The 15,675-nt window shown below is 28.6% G+C and overlaps 1 protein-coding gene across 4 annotated transcripts in view; it reads left to right on the top strand.

Moving 5' to 3' along the window:
- Positions 1 to 15,675, top strand: part of mmd (mind-meld) — a 453,937-nt gene that overhangs the window by 234,888 nt on the left and 203,374 nt on the right. For all 4 annotated transcript variants that reach the window (XM_065508492.1, XM_065508493.1, XM_065508490.1 and 1 more), the window contains exon 4: positions 2,213 to 2,269. In XM_065508492.1, the coding sequence (XP_065364564.1) occupies positions 2,213 to 2,269 (57 nt within the window). The remainder of the gene's footprint in view (positions 1 to 2,212; positions 2,270 to 15,675) is intronic.

Below are 15,675 nucleotides of genomic sequence, written 5' to 3'. Positions count from 1 at the left end.
TATTGTATTAAATGCAATGTTTATGAAATTTGATGTATTTTTTAAATCGATTTCAAATGAACTGAAATTTTTAGGCTATTCTGGCATTAGCTTTTCTTAGCAATATCAATAAAAAAATATCCAATTTAAGGGCCTCATTTTATAAAACGCAAACTTTAAACCTTTTTCCCAGAATTCTTTATACAAATTTCAGAAAATAACATTTGTTCATAATATCCCAAAAAACAATGTCTGAAAATTTTATATTTTTTTGACTTTGACTTCGTTTCTTTACTTATTTTTCTATCAATGCAAGTACAGTTATAGACTAATATTTTATTAATAACTAGTTGATCGTCCCGGCTTCGCCCGGTAGCATTTACTAATGTTCTTATTTATTTGGGAGCTTTTTTTATTACAGTTCACTGGACTCACAAAAAAAAAAGAATTTCCGAGTTTTACCCGGAATTTTTGAATTTGTTGTCTTTACAAACCATCGCCTGAAAATTTCGAATCGAATAAAAAAAAGCAGAGAAATCGCTCCAGCCGTTCTCACGTGATGACATTACATACATGGACCATTTCATTTTTAAAATGAAACCGGTTAAACTCAAACCGGTTTTTGTAAGACCGTTAACCGGTTTTAATGAAATATATTTTCTAAAGCTCAAACATATTTATGAAAAACTTTGATACCATTTTTAAAAATATTGATTTATTTTATAGAAAATTGTTGCATTTGACAACATTTCGTAAGAGATATAAATTATTTTATAAATAAAAATTTACCATAAACCGGTTAACCGGTTTTTTTGAAGACAAAAACCGAAACCGCTTAACCGGTTAACCGATTTTCTTTGAAAAAAGATAGTTTAAAAACTGATATAAAAGTCAAAAACCGAAATAAAGGGAACTTCAGAATTCGAAAGTTGACATACATTTTTTGTACCACTGATAAGCCAAAAATTGCTTTCCAAGGGTATATTTTTTCAAAAACTTTTATATTTTTCCAGTCTTTTCAACTTTGACTTTACTTATTTTGATATCAAAACAAGTAAGTTATAGTAAAAAATAGTTTTTAAAGACAATTTTGTTGTGAATTCAAAAACATTGCAACATTTCTTATTGGGTGAAAATTGTAGAATTTATTTAACTTATTATATCAGCTTATTTTGACTTTCCATACTATAGTAATATTAACACCTAAAAATATGCTATGAAATTTAACTTGAACTATTTTTGCAAAATATACAATAAGCTTTAGAAAAACGTTAATAACTTTTACAATTCTTAACCGATTTTAATAAAGTATGACTTATTTTGATGCAAACACAATATTCTTTAAAAATTTGTAAATAAATATATTCGAAAAAACGCAAAAGTAAAGGAAAATACATGAAACATTTTAAGAAAATCTCCACTAATTTCTAAAGTTTATATACAATTCGTATGCTACTATTTTCGTAGTAATATACATATATACGTTATTATTCAATATAAAGGAAATCTTTAGACATAATGTTAAAGTTTTACTTGTACATTATTGTATAGAAACTTTATTTTTAATTTATCAATGTTTGATCAAATTACTTTTGTGTTACATTTATAGAATTTCAATACCTTAAATCTCTAAAATCAACGCTGTTAATATAAATGTATAGCAATATTATACAAGAATCGTCATTATAATTTTAAAAAATTCAATTTATACAACAAAAACTCTCATATAAACACTTCGTTACATTTGAGTACACAAACTAACAACAAATTATTATATAAATATTTTTGTTTAACAAACAAGCTTGTTAATAAATTAAATACTACCATAAATACATTATCATAAATGCTAAATGGTATTAAAGTTTTATCAAATCACTACAATTTATTTAGATTCCTAACTAAACTTTTTTACAAATAACCTGCATTAAACAATTTTTGTATAAATTTATCATTTTATTTTGTTCTATAATTAATAATCTTGTAAAAAAAACAACAAATATAGTTTATTAATCACTTGTAATCAAAATATAAATAACTTTTTTTCTCTTATATCATAAAATAAATTAACAAAATTTATATATACTATTATTAATATACATATATGTATGTATAAACTTATTCAATTTTTATTGTATGTATAGTATATTAAATGCTGAAATAACAAATTAATGTTTATTAAACTAACATTTGTCAATCCGTTGTTTTTCTGTTCTGTTTTTTATTTATTTTACAGCCGGGTCAGCGACCACGACCACACGATGATGGAGGCTTCAGTAGAGGCAGAACAAAGGTAGGTGCATTTCTCTCACTCTTTATTTATATGTATATTAAATCATATTTTTATATAAAATTTTTTTTTTATATTTACTACTTAATAAAAATACAAATGCCATAACTTGAGGCCTTTTTTCAACTTTTTGTTCCATAAAAATAATAAAAAAAAAAAAACAAAAAAAGAACACCAAAGCCAATGCCAGTATTTACTACTCTCTACTTCACTCCTTCATACTCTCTAGTTTGTTGATTTGTAGTGAGTGTGTGTTTATATTTTTTTATAGCATACATATAGGCATAATTAATGCATATATATTAATTATAAATTGTGCAACTAATTAAAATTGTGTTGCTTCTACAGAATTTTTTATTTTTTTCTGCTCGCTTTGTTATTTTCCTCTCTCTTACTCTTTTTGGGTCTAGTACTTATACTGCTGCTGCCTGTATTTGTTGGCTCTACTATTACTAATGTTGACCTCTGCCATTTAATTAAATTGGATTAAATATTATAAACATGTACATAAATTAAAAGGATAAAGAATACAATTTATAAATTTTGTATGTAGGTATATTTGTTTGTATGAATGAATGTATGGAGAGTATAATTTAATTATGGACACTTAATTCCAATTAATTTAAGTCGCAAAAGTGTGTACTTAAATAAAAATAATCCTAGTTGGTATGTACATAAGTATATTGTTTTTATATATTTGAAATATATTACAAGAAATAATAAATGACTTCCGTAAATTAAAACACTGTCCATAACTAGTTTATAATCAATATGTTTCCCAGTGAAAAAATTAAATTATTTATGAAGCACTTAAGATCAAAAGCAGTTTTTCATGGACCTTCGAAAAAGGAGATTCTTAAATGCACTTAAGATCACTTCGAAAAAGGAGGTTCTTAAATGCACTTGCAAACCTGCTTCCAAATTAGAACTCATCTTACAAAAATCATGTCTTCTGTAATGGAGAGTGAGAGCACTACATATTCTTTTCTGCTTCCGCAAATTTGTTTTTAGTGTTATGACCCCTAGTCAGATTAATTTCGATTCTGAGCTCTCTTCCATTCTACAAACGTTGATCTCATATTCCTGGCTTGTATTGTAAGTAACAATACCACCATCTATGTTATAATATAACAAATTAAAGTTGTAAGTGTTTGCTGACCACTGTTTTTAATAATGATAATAATATTGTTATGCACACACGCCTAACAACATACAAATTTGTGTGACCAAACAAATTTATTTAAATTCAAACTACGAGTACATTTTATTCAATACATTGATGGCTATATATTTAGACATACATATACATATGTATTAATTTAATTTATTTTGTTGCACAACCAGCCACCATTTTTAATGTATTTATAAATTTAGATTTAAATAGAACACTACACATTTTATGCATAAACCAAAGGTGGAACATTCAACAAATTTAGGGTGGTATAGATTTCAAAATGTAACTTTTCAAAACTTTTGTTTTTTTTTGTAAAATATAAGAAACTAAGCTGTCCATTACAGATCCTCTGTTCTCTGAAAACTGAAAAGGTTAAAGTACGCATATAAAAAATGTTTTTACCGATTTTAATAATGACTGACTGTTCTTTAAACTGAACACAATATTATTTTAAAATCTGTAAATAAATATAATCATTCCTTTCGGATAACAAAGTCAAAATTCAGTAAATAAAATAAATCAATATGTTAATAAGAAAATACCAAAAATAGATTTCCAAGGGTATATTTTTTCAAAATAATTGAATTTTTTCCAGTCTTTTCGAATTTGACTTGATTACTTTAATTATTTTCATATCAAAACAAGTAAATTATAGTAAAAAATAGTTTTTAAAGACAATTTTGTTGTGAATTCAAAAACATTGCAACATTTCTTATTGGGTGAAAATTGTAGAATTTATTTAACTTTTTATATCAGCTTATTTTGACTTTCCATACTATAGTAATATTAACGCCTAAAAATATGCTATGAAATTTAACTTGAACTTTTTTTGCAAAACAATAAGCTTTAGAAAAACGTTAATAACTTTTACAATTCTTAACCGATTTTAATAAAGTATGACATATTTTGATGCAAACACAATATTCTTTAAAAATGTGTAAATAAATATATGTATTCCTCTTCAAAGAAAACAGTTTAAAAACTGCCATCGAATTCGAAAAATCGATGGCTCCATTTAGATTAGAAACACGATTATAACTCGGCAGAATTCCATCTTACTTCGTCTTCAGGGAGGTTTATACTAGCAAAGTCTGCCTGTTTTAAAGGTTTTCCCAAGCCATCATAGATTTGAAGAACCTGCAATTGATATCAATATATCAGATATATTTATAAGAATATTGATAATGCAAATCGGAAAAAACGATCCATAAATGTCGGAGATATGATCACAAATCCAAGACTATTTCGATATTTGCAAGTATTTTATTATACATGTTTATAGTTAATATTTATAACAATTGAAAGATATTCAGTCGATTAATTTTTTAGATTTTTTTAAATTAAAAAATTAATTTTCACCCCAAAAAAAATATTTTGTATACTAAAGTGAAGGATATAAAGGAAACATTATATTATAATATAGCACTCTCACTTTTTCGTCAAAAAATATGCAATATTTTTATTTATGCAATATTTTTATTTACGTGAAAACCTCGAATTTTGTGCTGCATACATAAAGGCGCCATCCTAATATATATTTGTGTTGCATATGTCAGTGTTTGTTTATTTTAATGGAAATTTATATGGGAATAGTTTAGTTTTAAAGGAATTTAAATTTAATTATGTGATAATACTAAGCAATTTATTTTATGAATAATCTTTGTTGTATTTTTAAAACTACAAATATATAAATATGTAAATGGTACATACCCTGCTTTTTTAAGGGTAACAATTGTCATATTTACATTGGCTAAATATATGTATGGTTTCCATTTATGGTAATAACATGGTACAGAAATGACTTCTCAGTTAAAATTCGTTAAAGCAGTTACGATTTTAAGGAAAGAAATTCTGTATTGTAATGGACAATCCCAAGTGATCTATTATGCTTGAATTGGTCAGTTCGGATAATAGTTCTCTCACTACTACTGGCTGCGTTATGGTAGATTCACACATGGTAAATACATATTTACTAACAATAAAATCGTAACCAATTTCTTTAACACAAAATTAGTTTGACGTTGTAAGATCAAACAGCATCAAATAAAGAAAACTAAATATTTGTTTTGAATTGTACTGAGTAAAATAAGTAAAAGAATTCAAAAATATGTTACTTAGTGGTTACGCCTTTATCGTCAAATATTTGGCATATGTGACTGTAACTTTTGTGATAACACCATAGAGAAATATACATAGAAATATACTCAGTTGTCAAAGTGCTGAGAATGTATTAGTAAAAAAAAACTATGTGAAAACAAAAACAACATTCGTATGCGTGATTATTTTGAGTAAAATATTTGTTTGAGTTTTTTTTCTAGTTTCCGCTCTTGTTGTTTCTCTATGGATAGCATATGCATATTTAGCTAAGACACATGTAAGCGAAGACACAATTTTGTTGATCTCTAAACATGGATGGGAAATTAAAGTTTTATTAGCCGGCTTTCCGTCGAAACATTTCATAGGAAAGGGAAATATGATTTTCTACATCAGAAGTATCGGCGTGAGAAATGCTTTTAGTGAAGAATAAATTTTAAAATTTTCAGTCGAAACGTAGTTTCAGTTGCTAGTGTATAACTTTGCAATTAGATTGGTTACTATTATCGCTTTTTGTTCCTAACATATTTTTCAATTTGTACTTAGTTTCAAAGGCTGCATGGCACATTAGAAGCTACATACATATGTATATACTGAAATACATATGACATTTAAACTCACACAGTATTATTTATCTAAATTTTATAATTTGTATTTTCTAATACAAAAATTTAAATTTCAATAGGCTGTCATTTGTTGTTAGTTTTAGATTTAAAAATGATAAACTAACACTATTAATGTTATTTATTTATCTCTATAATAATTGTCATCATAACATAAAATACAAATTAATGCAAGGAACAAAAATGTAATTTGTCAAAACACTAATATGTTTTAAATGAGACTCATTAAATCTCATGCAGTTTAAACTTAAGACTTCCAAAAGATATTTATAGTTTTCTAATAAATTTGACTTCATTAAAATCCTGATTAAATATGCTGATTAAATAATAAAATTATGCAAATTTCTGATGAAGTTTCAAGCTAACAATATCAGCTCTATAAGTATAGAAGTAAAGCATACTTTTAGGCTTTAATTTCTTAAAAATGTTTGGTGAACTTTTCTTTTTAATTTATATACTGCTTAACATTGTTATTATATTTCTAGTGTTGCTGAACATTTTATTGTAGCATTTTTATTTGAAACCATAAATATTTCCAGATTTCAAATAATTCCTAGCTACATAATTGTGTATTTGAGAAGAGTCTATATGGTATTCATATAAATATTTTCTAACATTTACAGAAACTGAAACAAACCTTGAGAGTTTATTAGTGAGATTTTGTATAAAGTTGAAAATATTTTCAACATTCTTCTAAACAATTTGATAGAGAGCATAGACATAAACTGTTGGCTTGAGTACATTATATTTATGTGCGTATAGCAGTACTTCTCTGTATGAATTAGTATTTGAAATGACTTAAGAAGTTAAAATGTGTTTTTAGACACTGAAAGATGCTGGTTATGTTTGGTCTAATGTTGTTGTATGTTTAATTTAAAAGTTATTACTGTTATTTTTAATATGCACTGGCATGCGAGGCCCCTAGGCTGAGTTACTAAATTACATAATTTTCATGTACTCAGGATGAAAACAACCTCAACCTTTGCAAACTAATGAAGAAATACAAAAGACAAGAAATGTATAAATAACAACACATCATGTTATACATGGACAGCATTGTAAGTATTCATGAAGTATAAAAGAAACACCCTCGTTCTATACTCTCAAGCTGAAAACAAAGCAAAGTAATGAACGCATACAACCGACGACCGACTGACATACATCTTATAAATTCTCTAAACATCTCTAAAAGATAAAATGTTTTGTAAAATTCTGGTATTTTTTTCGTTTTGGATTTTTTGTATATCCAATGGTAAGTACATATTTTGCCAAGATAATAACAATATGTGTATGTGTCTAAATACTCTCGCCCTTAAATGATTCTAATGAAATGTTTAGATACTATTTGCCATTGCTACTACACCGGTCACTTTCATACAAATAAACATACGTGAGGCATGAATACACATTATTTACCTTTTGCGTGTTTTTCTAGGTAAATAAAAAGTATACGTATGTGAGTATATGACCATAAGGCCGGCCAGACTTTTCTGTAGCAATACAACTTCTTTAGAATTTTAAATTCAAAACATCTAATGATTTTGAGCCAGAGATACAATTTTATCCACCTGCTCACAGCATTATCATAGTAAACCAAATAGAAAAACTGAAAGTCAGTCTAATTTTGTGTTTATGTGAGTTGTCTTTATCTAGTTTTCTTTTTCCTTCTCCTTCTTATTTTATTCTTTTGTTTTCTCTCACCATAATTTTTTATTTGGGTCGTCCGGTTTAGCAGACAGGAAATTAAGTTAAATTTTTCTTAAGAAAATATAAAAAAAAAACTTTTAAGAATTTTTATTTCAACATAATAAAGCAACAAAAATGCCAAAAGAAACAAGACAATTTTAGATATATTTTTTTTTTCCTTTTTTCGCTATAAATATTTTAGGAATTTTGTTGAAACCTTAACCTTGCTAGTATAATGTGGTAGTGAAATTAAGTTATCTTTAAGATTAATGTTACTAAAATAAAACTGATATTTTATATTTTAATAAAGTTGTAAAATTTTGAAAAAGAAAATGCTTTAAAACCATGTGTCCACTAGCAAGTCACTTGCAGAAGAACTTCTGCAAGTATTTGCTAAGTGTTTCCACTCAAACCGAAACTTGCGGAAGTCTGCTTCCAGAAGTAGTTTGTAGAAGTTATTACGATGAACTTGCTGCAAGAAATTGCAGACGTGTTTCCACACAATGTGAGTACAGCTTGTAATAGAGTTTGCATTTTTTACGAATGATAGCATATAAATGTCTCGTAGCAATATGAGATTGGCAACTGCCATCGTGCAGCTGCAAAAGTTTTTGGTTGATAAATCGGGTGCTAGAAGAATTGAGGACCGAAGATTCCATGCAGCTGAAAATTTTCAAGAGAATGTATAATGATAATGATTAATTCAAACAAGTATTCAAAAGCATGATACTAAAATGAGATTATCTATACCTCCAACAGACCAACTATTAGTTACTCTTCCAAAAAATACACAAAACAAAACTTAATACAGAAGAGAATATCACACACCGTTTAGCCGACCTATACCCGACATCTTCTGCAAGTCTTCAAAACATTTACAGTTCACTGTAAGTCGTTCAAGTTACTTCCAGCAAAAAATAAAGAATTGTTTTCATATAATTGCTGCAAGTAACTTATGCAAGTCGTGTTATCTGGAAGTCGACTTCTAATACGTGTTTACACGACAAAAACTTCTGGAACACACTTCTGGAAACAACTTCCGCCAGAAACCTTGGTAGTGGATACACTGCTTAAGTCTAATACAAAAAGTACAATATGTTTGTAAAAGCAATACACAAAAGTCAAGCGATAAAGACGTAAAAAAAATATCATTAAAATATCATATATTTTGTTTGAACAATTATGCGGCTTTTAAAGGGATTTTAACAATCAATTGTTAAAATCCTCTTACTTCTTCAACTGCTTAAGGGATAATGTTATTAACATAAATATTTATATTTGCTATTTACTATTAGTCAACCTATTTGCTAAACAAAACTAGTTGACTTTTATATATTATTTATATGTTTTGTTCAAATATTGAAAAACAAAGGTTAACCAAAGCTAAATAAAAGCGAAACCTTTTTCTCATATCTCTAAATAACACCTATAGTTTCTATAGTATCCATAGTTTAAATCTTACTTTTATTTCATATTTTCTTTCTCGTTTTCTAGTGAAAATATATAAATGCAAGTCAAGATGACTTTTATTATAAATACAGGCGTAAATATGTATGTATATTTATGTGAATGTGCGTATTTATGATTTGTTATATGTTTAAACCAATTAATCAAGTTTATGCATTTGTGGTATTAAACTTATGAGTATAATAAAATAAAATTAAATAATATATGTATATTTTGTTTACCAAAAATTTGCACACTCTCTCTCTCTCTTTGTATATCTTACGGATAATAAATACATACTCATATTTAACAGCAGACAATATTTGCAACATGAATACCCAACAGTTAAGCAAGTCGTCAATGTACGCCTTATAGACAGTAATTATCACTAATGTCTGATCACTTGTTTGATTCCAATTTATATATTTTGGGTTATTTGTCACGTATGTGCTCTTTGTAGTGCAGAGATAAGGCAATTGGTTACTTTGTACATCCCAGATAATCTAGTATGAAGACAAATGTAACTTATGTGTCTCTAAGTTATTTAGAGTGAACGTTTTGATAGTAATTCGTACAAACTGATTTTATACAAGTTGTTTTGATATAATTCTCATACAGTTTATTTTTATTTCTGCTTAAGTGTGCTGATATCCCACGTAACATAGCGTGAAGTCGATAGTCACTCACTTAAGTGTCTCTTAGTCATTGACGTAGATAGGGGGGTGCTGGGGTGGGCAAAACCACCCCAGACTCGCATCTGCCCACCCCAGATAAAAATTTGGAAAGTCGCAGAAAGATTTTTTTTGGATTTGTAGATTGTTCCGTTATGAGATTCATGTGCCCTAGAACATTAATCATGGAGTTTTTGGAACCCAAAAAGTTAAAAAATATCCCAATGCCAATCGAACAACGGAGCACTTGTAATGTTTGGTTTTTACAAGCTAAAATAAAGGAGTCAAATCCGCAAGCCATTTTGGTTCATTGTTTATCCGACAGGCTAAACTTAGTTATTGTGGATTTGTGTTCACACATATCATCAGCGCAAACATTATTAGCATAGAGGCTTTATGCATTCACTTTTTGAAACCAGAAAATAATAATGATTTAAAAAGCCTAAGCCAAGCACTTCAAATTAAACAGTATAAAATAAACAGCCTTTGCATAACTAGATGCAGTTGTAGATATGAAAATTGTAAGTCAGTAATTAAAAATTACGCTGTAATTAAAAGTGTTCTTGAAGATTTTTATATAGAATCAACATAAGGTAAAAGCTAAAATCTGGATTTGCCGGATTCTATTCCTTCAGTTGATTATTGGAAGTTAAATATATAAAAATATTTTATAAAATAAATTAGCAGTTTTAAATATTAAAAATGAAGTAGTTATGTTAGCAAACTGAATTTTTGTGATATATTAGTTTTGCTTAATAAAAAATTATTTTTTTTTTATAAAAAAAATTGTTTATTTTTACTATTTGGAAGGACAATTGCCCACCCCAGAGTAATAGTCTAGCTACGCTTATGCTCTTAGTAACCTATAGCGAAGTCATTTTAAATGCTTATTTTGTACAGCACTTTAATAGTAAGTGTGTGAATTCAAGTAGTCGACTACTTTGGACCAGCTATAATACAGTCTTATTGTAATCAAAAAGCGTCAATTGATCCCCAGCTTTGGACATGAACGTGTTAAAATAACTAGAAACGTATGTAGCTCTTGAACTAGTTCCCACCTTAAATGGTGGTTAAAATCACTAGAACGAGACTGTCTCCTAGGAATGCTGGGAAATGTATCCCCTATAGACAAAAATTGTCATTAATATCACCGATTTATATATTTTGGGTCATTTGACATGTATGTGCTCTTTGTAGTGCAGAGTGAAATTAATTATTTGCTTTGTACATACCAGATAATCTAGCTTAAAGACAATTGTCACTTAAGTGTCTCTAAGTAATCTATAATGTGGACGCTTTAAATGTTTATTTCGTACTAGACTTTTTTGTGAGTAATTCGTACAAACAGGTTTTATACAAATCGTGTTGATATAATACTCATACAAATTATTTTTATACCCTACACCACCATAGAGGGAAGGGTATTATGCGTTTGTGCAGATGTTTCTAACACCCAAAAATATTAGTTTAACACCCACCGACTCAGAATCACTTTTTAATGTCCGTCCGTCTGGCTGGCAGTACAGGTCGCAATTTTTTAGATATTTCGATAAAATTTCGTATATAAGATTGTTTCGGCCCAAGGACTAAGCCTGTTGAAACTAGCTGAAATCGGTGCATTATTTACAAGTTTTGCTTCAAATAAGTTTTATGTATACAAAATTCAGGTCACCAATTTTTACTATGATCGGTCCAAAATTAGTCATAGCTCCCATATACATCTTCCGAAAATCTCTTTAACATGCATAAATGTCCTAAAAATATTGGTATACACATAAAATTCAACACAAATAACTTTCATATAGACATAAATCACATGACCTAATTTCATGGTGATCGGTCCATAATTGGTCATTGCTGCCATATAAGGCTCATTTAGAGAATCACTCACTAATATAAATTATTCAACTTTTAAAAGAAAAATGTTTTTGTTCATTTACTTAGTGTAGGGTGTAGGGTGGTTAGTAAACTAACCACCTTATTCCACATAAAAACCTTTGAATGGGGTGTTTTTTATCTTTTGATTTATTTTGTCTTATGTTTTATAATAAACTGACCTTGATTAAAGTAAAAATGCAATTATTTTGATTTTAAACTTATGCACATAAAACCGTGGCTTAAATGGTTAAAATAACTGGCTATATAGCTGATCAAGTAAAAAGTTTGATAGCTAGTATGGTATGTGACTAAGTATATGTAACCGGTATGTGAATCAAATGAATTGACTACTTTGGACCAGCTATCAGACAGTCCCATTGTAATCCGAAAGGGTCAATTGTACCCCTGATTAACTAGTCACATAGCTAGTTACATATTAATGTAATATGTCACTCTGGGATTGCTGGGTAACTACATATTTATGTATACTTAAGTATTTGCCCAAGTGTGCAAATGTGAGTGTATTTGTCTGTTAGTATATTTACTGTGTATGTATTATTATTTTGTTAATATTTAAATGAATTCCTAAACAAGCAAAGTTTACCATCATCTTTATCAATGTCATTATGTTTAATAATAATGACGAGACACCTGCGTTATTATGTTGCTGCTCTCTTTTACACAGACTCACACATCCATACCAAAACATTAGAAATAAACATACACATACAAGTACTTTTGTGTATAATATATTTTTGCATATAAAGAAGAATAACAATCTCCTAAGAGTATACTCAGTATCACATATTTAGGCAGACTTCAAAAACTGTTCAAAATTTCCGATTTTTTCCAATCTTTGTAAATATTGGTATTGATTAAAATATTAGCAAATAATTGAAAAGAAATTAGGAAATAAAATAAGTGATCGAATGCATTTTTTGTATTCATTGCTGTGTCCTTATAAAATTCTAAAGATAATTCAGTTCTGTCCATATGAACAGAACTGAAGCCCCTATAGGGCTTAGAGGAAAGGACATATGGAGATGTAAATGTTGTTATACAAAATGCAGAAAACTCAGTAAAAGTGTTGGTAGTGAGTATATAAGATTCAGTAGAGCCGACATTAACACTGAGTATAGAGTATAGAGAGCCTTTATATAATCTGAACTAATGACTTTTTTTAAAAAAAACACGAACTGCGAAGCATTCTGTATGTCTGCTGATACACCCAGAGCCTCTCGCAGGAATCAAACCCACAGTTTGACAGCTGACAGTTTAGAGTTATAAAAATTGTAGTAATATACGAGAAAATAACTCATTTTAACTGTTAAACAATATTTCAAAAATAATGAAAGTTGTTCTTCAAATTATCCTAAGCGATATAGCACTTTTTATCTGATGGTTTTGTCCATGTTCATAATTGCAGTGTTTGTGTGATTGTCGAATAACAATTCATGCATAACGTTTCACTGTTTGTTGCCGATCATAGTACGATATTTTTTCGAACATGAGGCTGATCAAGTGGTGATCGATATCGCGACATAATAATAGAGTTCTGTCTGCCTAAACGGGATGATATGATGTAGACGGGTGTATTTTCAACAAGACGATGTCACATGCCAGACAGAAAACATTTGCTGGTGCCAACTAATTTCGATAATGAATATTTCCAACCCAGGTTGTGTGATTTAAAATACTTTTTTTTTATTTGTATGGTCAAAGAGCTTGTGAAGTAATTATAAGTAATAATTACTGTCAGGTCGTTTCGGTTATCAGAATTGGACATCATTGGATTTCTTAATATATTTTTATTCCAGTTATTGGTCTATGTTATTCATAGCAAAACATGGCCCCATCACCGAAGATTAATCGGCTTTAACACATACACTAGTGTTAAAAATTCTCTCAGCTAATATTTTAAAATGAACACACATTTTATTCAGTAACACTCCGGCTTTAAACAAACATTTATTTTGATATTTATTACACTCGCATCCCACTAAGCAAACAAATAGGACTTAAAGGAAAACAACTCAGCTTTCTTTTTAGCAAAAAAAATTAAAAAAAAAAATTCGGATTTCGAAAAAAAGTTAATAAAAGTGTTGAGTTACAAAATATTTATAAATATCCACTAAGCGACCAAGAGGGTCTTCAAGGAAAATATCTCAGCTTTAGCTTGAGCTAAAAAAAATTAAAAAAGGGTCCATTTTGAAAAAAAAGTCAATAAAGTTTTTGATTTTAAAAAAAAAAATCAAAAATTGTATGTTTTGAGTTACAAAATATTTATTTTGATAGATATCCCACTCGCATCCCACTAAGCAACCAAATAAGTCTTCAAGGTAAATATCTAAGCTTTATTTTAAGAAAAAAAGGGCTCATTTTAAAAAAAAGTTTTTGATTTTGGAAAAAAAATATTAAAAATTTGTTATTTTTTTTTAAATATTTTTTTTCGAAAGATTGAAGAAAGATATATCTACACTTTTTGGGAAATATTTTGCTAAGAACAATAGGTAATAAGTTACATGGATAAGAAAAAACTCCTGCTTGGACAATTTCTGAGAGTTTTGCCAATCGAATGATTCGATTGCACACATCGAATTTGTCGGTTCTATCAACTGACTTTGACAAAGAAGAATTTCGGTTAAAGAAACCAACCTTTTGTTACCACCCCTTCTAACTTAGTGACCGAAAGGTCATTCATTCGATTGGCAACAAATTCGGTTGCAATCACGAATCTGTTTTCTCTGTGTGTCCAATAGAACTAATCTTGGTACAAATTTCATCCCGATAGGAAGACAAGGATTTCAAAAGTTGGTTCACTTGACATGAAATGTTCCATATATATTAATTCCTGGGGGGTTACTCTGTATTGCGATGCGAAAGGTAAATGCGATAAGAATACAATTTAGTACTCTGTATCGTCTACGCAAACGCTTTCTCAAAATAGGTTGAAAAATAAGCAACACTGGTACCACAAAATAAACAATAGCGAAATAAAATGTTAAAACTTGTAAATAAAAACATTTTAAACACATTTGAATGCGATGCGAAAACGGAGTAAAGGGTACCAATTGTTCAGTTTTTCTTTCGCATCGCAATAGAGAGTAACCCCCCTGTTGTTCATATAAGGAGCATAGGGCTGTACCGGATCTTACAGCATGTGTAAACAGCTGTTTTAGAAGTTCTACAAAGTGAAATACTATTTTCGGGCTGGGTTTCTATCAGTGCGAAGCCACCATTTGTATTTTAAACCCAAGACATTATCAAATGAAACTTCTCTCTTTACGGCTGATTCTGGTCTATGGCAACTATACCACGAACAACCGTGTATTGAAGAAGGCAGTTAAAATCTGAATTAACGATGCACAAATTGTACGAATTTTGGGTCACCCTATATACATATTCTCAACCGTTTACATATTTTTCTAACTGTCACTTTATATTTTGCATGATAAAGCTGTAGTATTTTCGTTCATTTTGGGGTAGTCTTTTATACGAATTTAATTTTAATCGAATAAATTTAAAATTTCTTTAAGAAAATACTAAAAAAAACAGAACGAAAAAATTAGCTTTTATCCATTAAAGCTCGGTTTCAATCAGGGACCGTAACGGTTAAAAGTGTTATCAAAAAAGTCATTTTATAACAGTTATTTTGTGACTTTAAAAATAAAAATCCATCTAAAACAGTTATTTTTCAACGTAAAAATAAAAGTTCGCATGAAACTTAAAAAAAAAAGAGTTAAATGCCCGTCATAAAAAAACTCATTTGAGGACTTTTATTTTTTCCGTTAAAAAAACTCATTTGAGGACTTTTATATTTTCCGCCATAAAATAAAA

The sequence above is a fragment of the Calliphora vicina genome, chromosome 4 (assembly GCF_958450345.1).
Source record: "Calliphora vicina chromosome 4, idCalVici1.1, whole genome shotgun sequence".
NCBI classification, from domain to species: domain Eukaryota; kingdom Metazoa; phylum Arthropoda; class Insecta; order Diptera; family Calliphoridae; genus Calliphora; species Calliphora vicina.
This window is presented reverse-complemented; position numbering and strand designations above follow the sequence as displayed.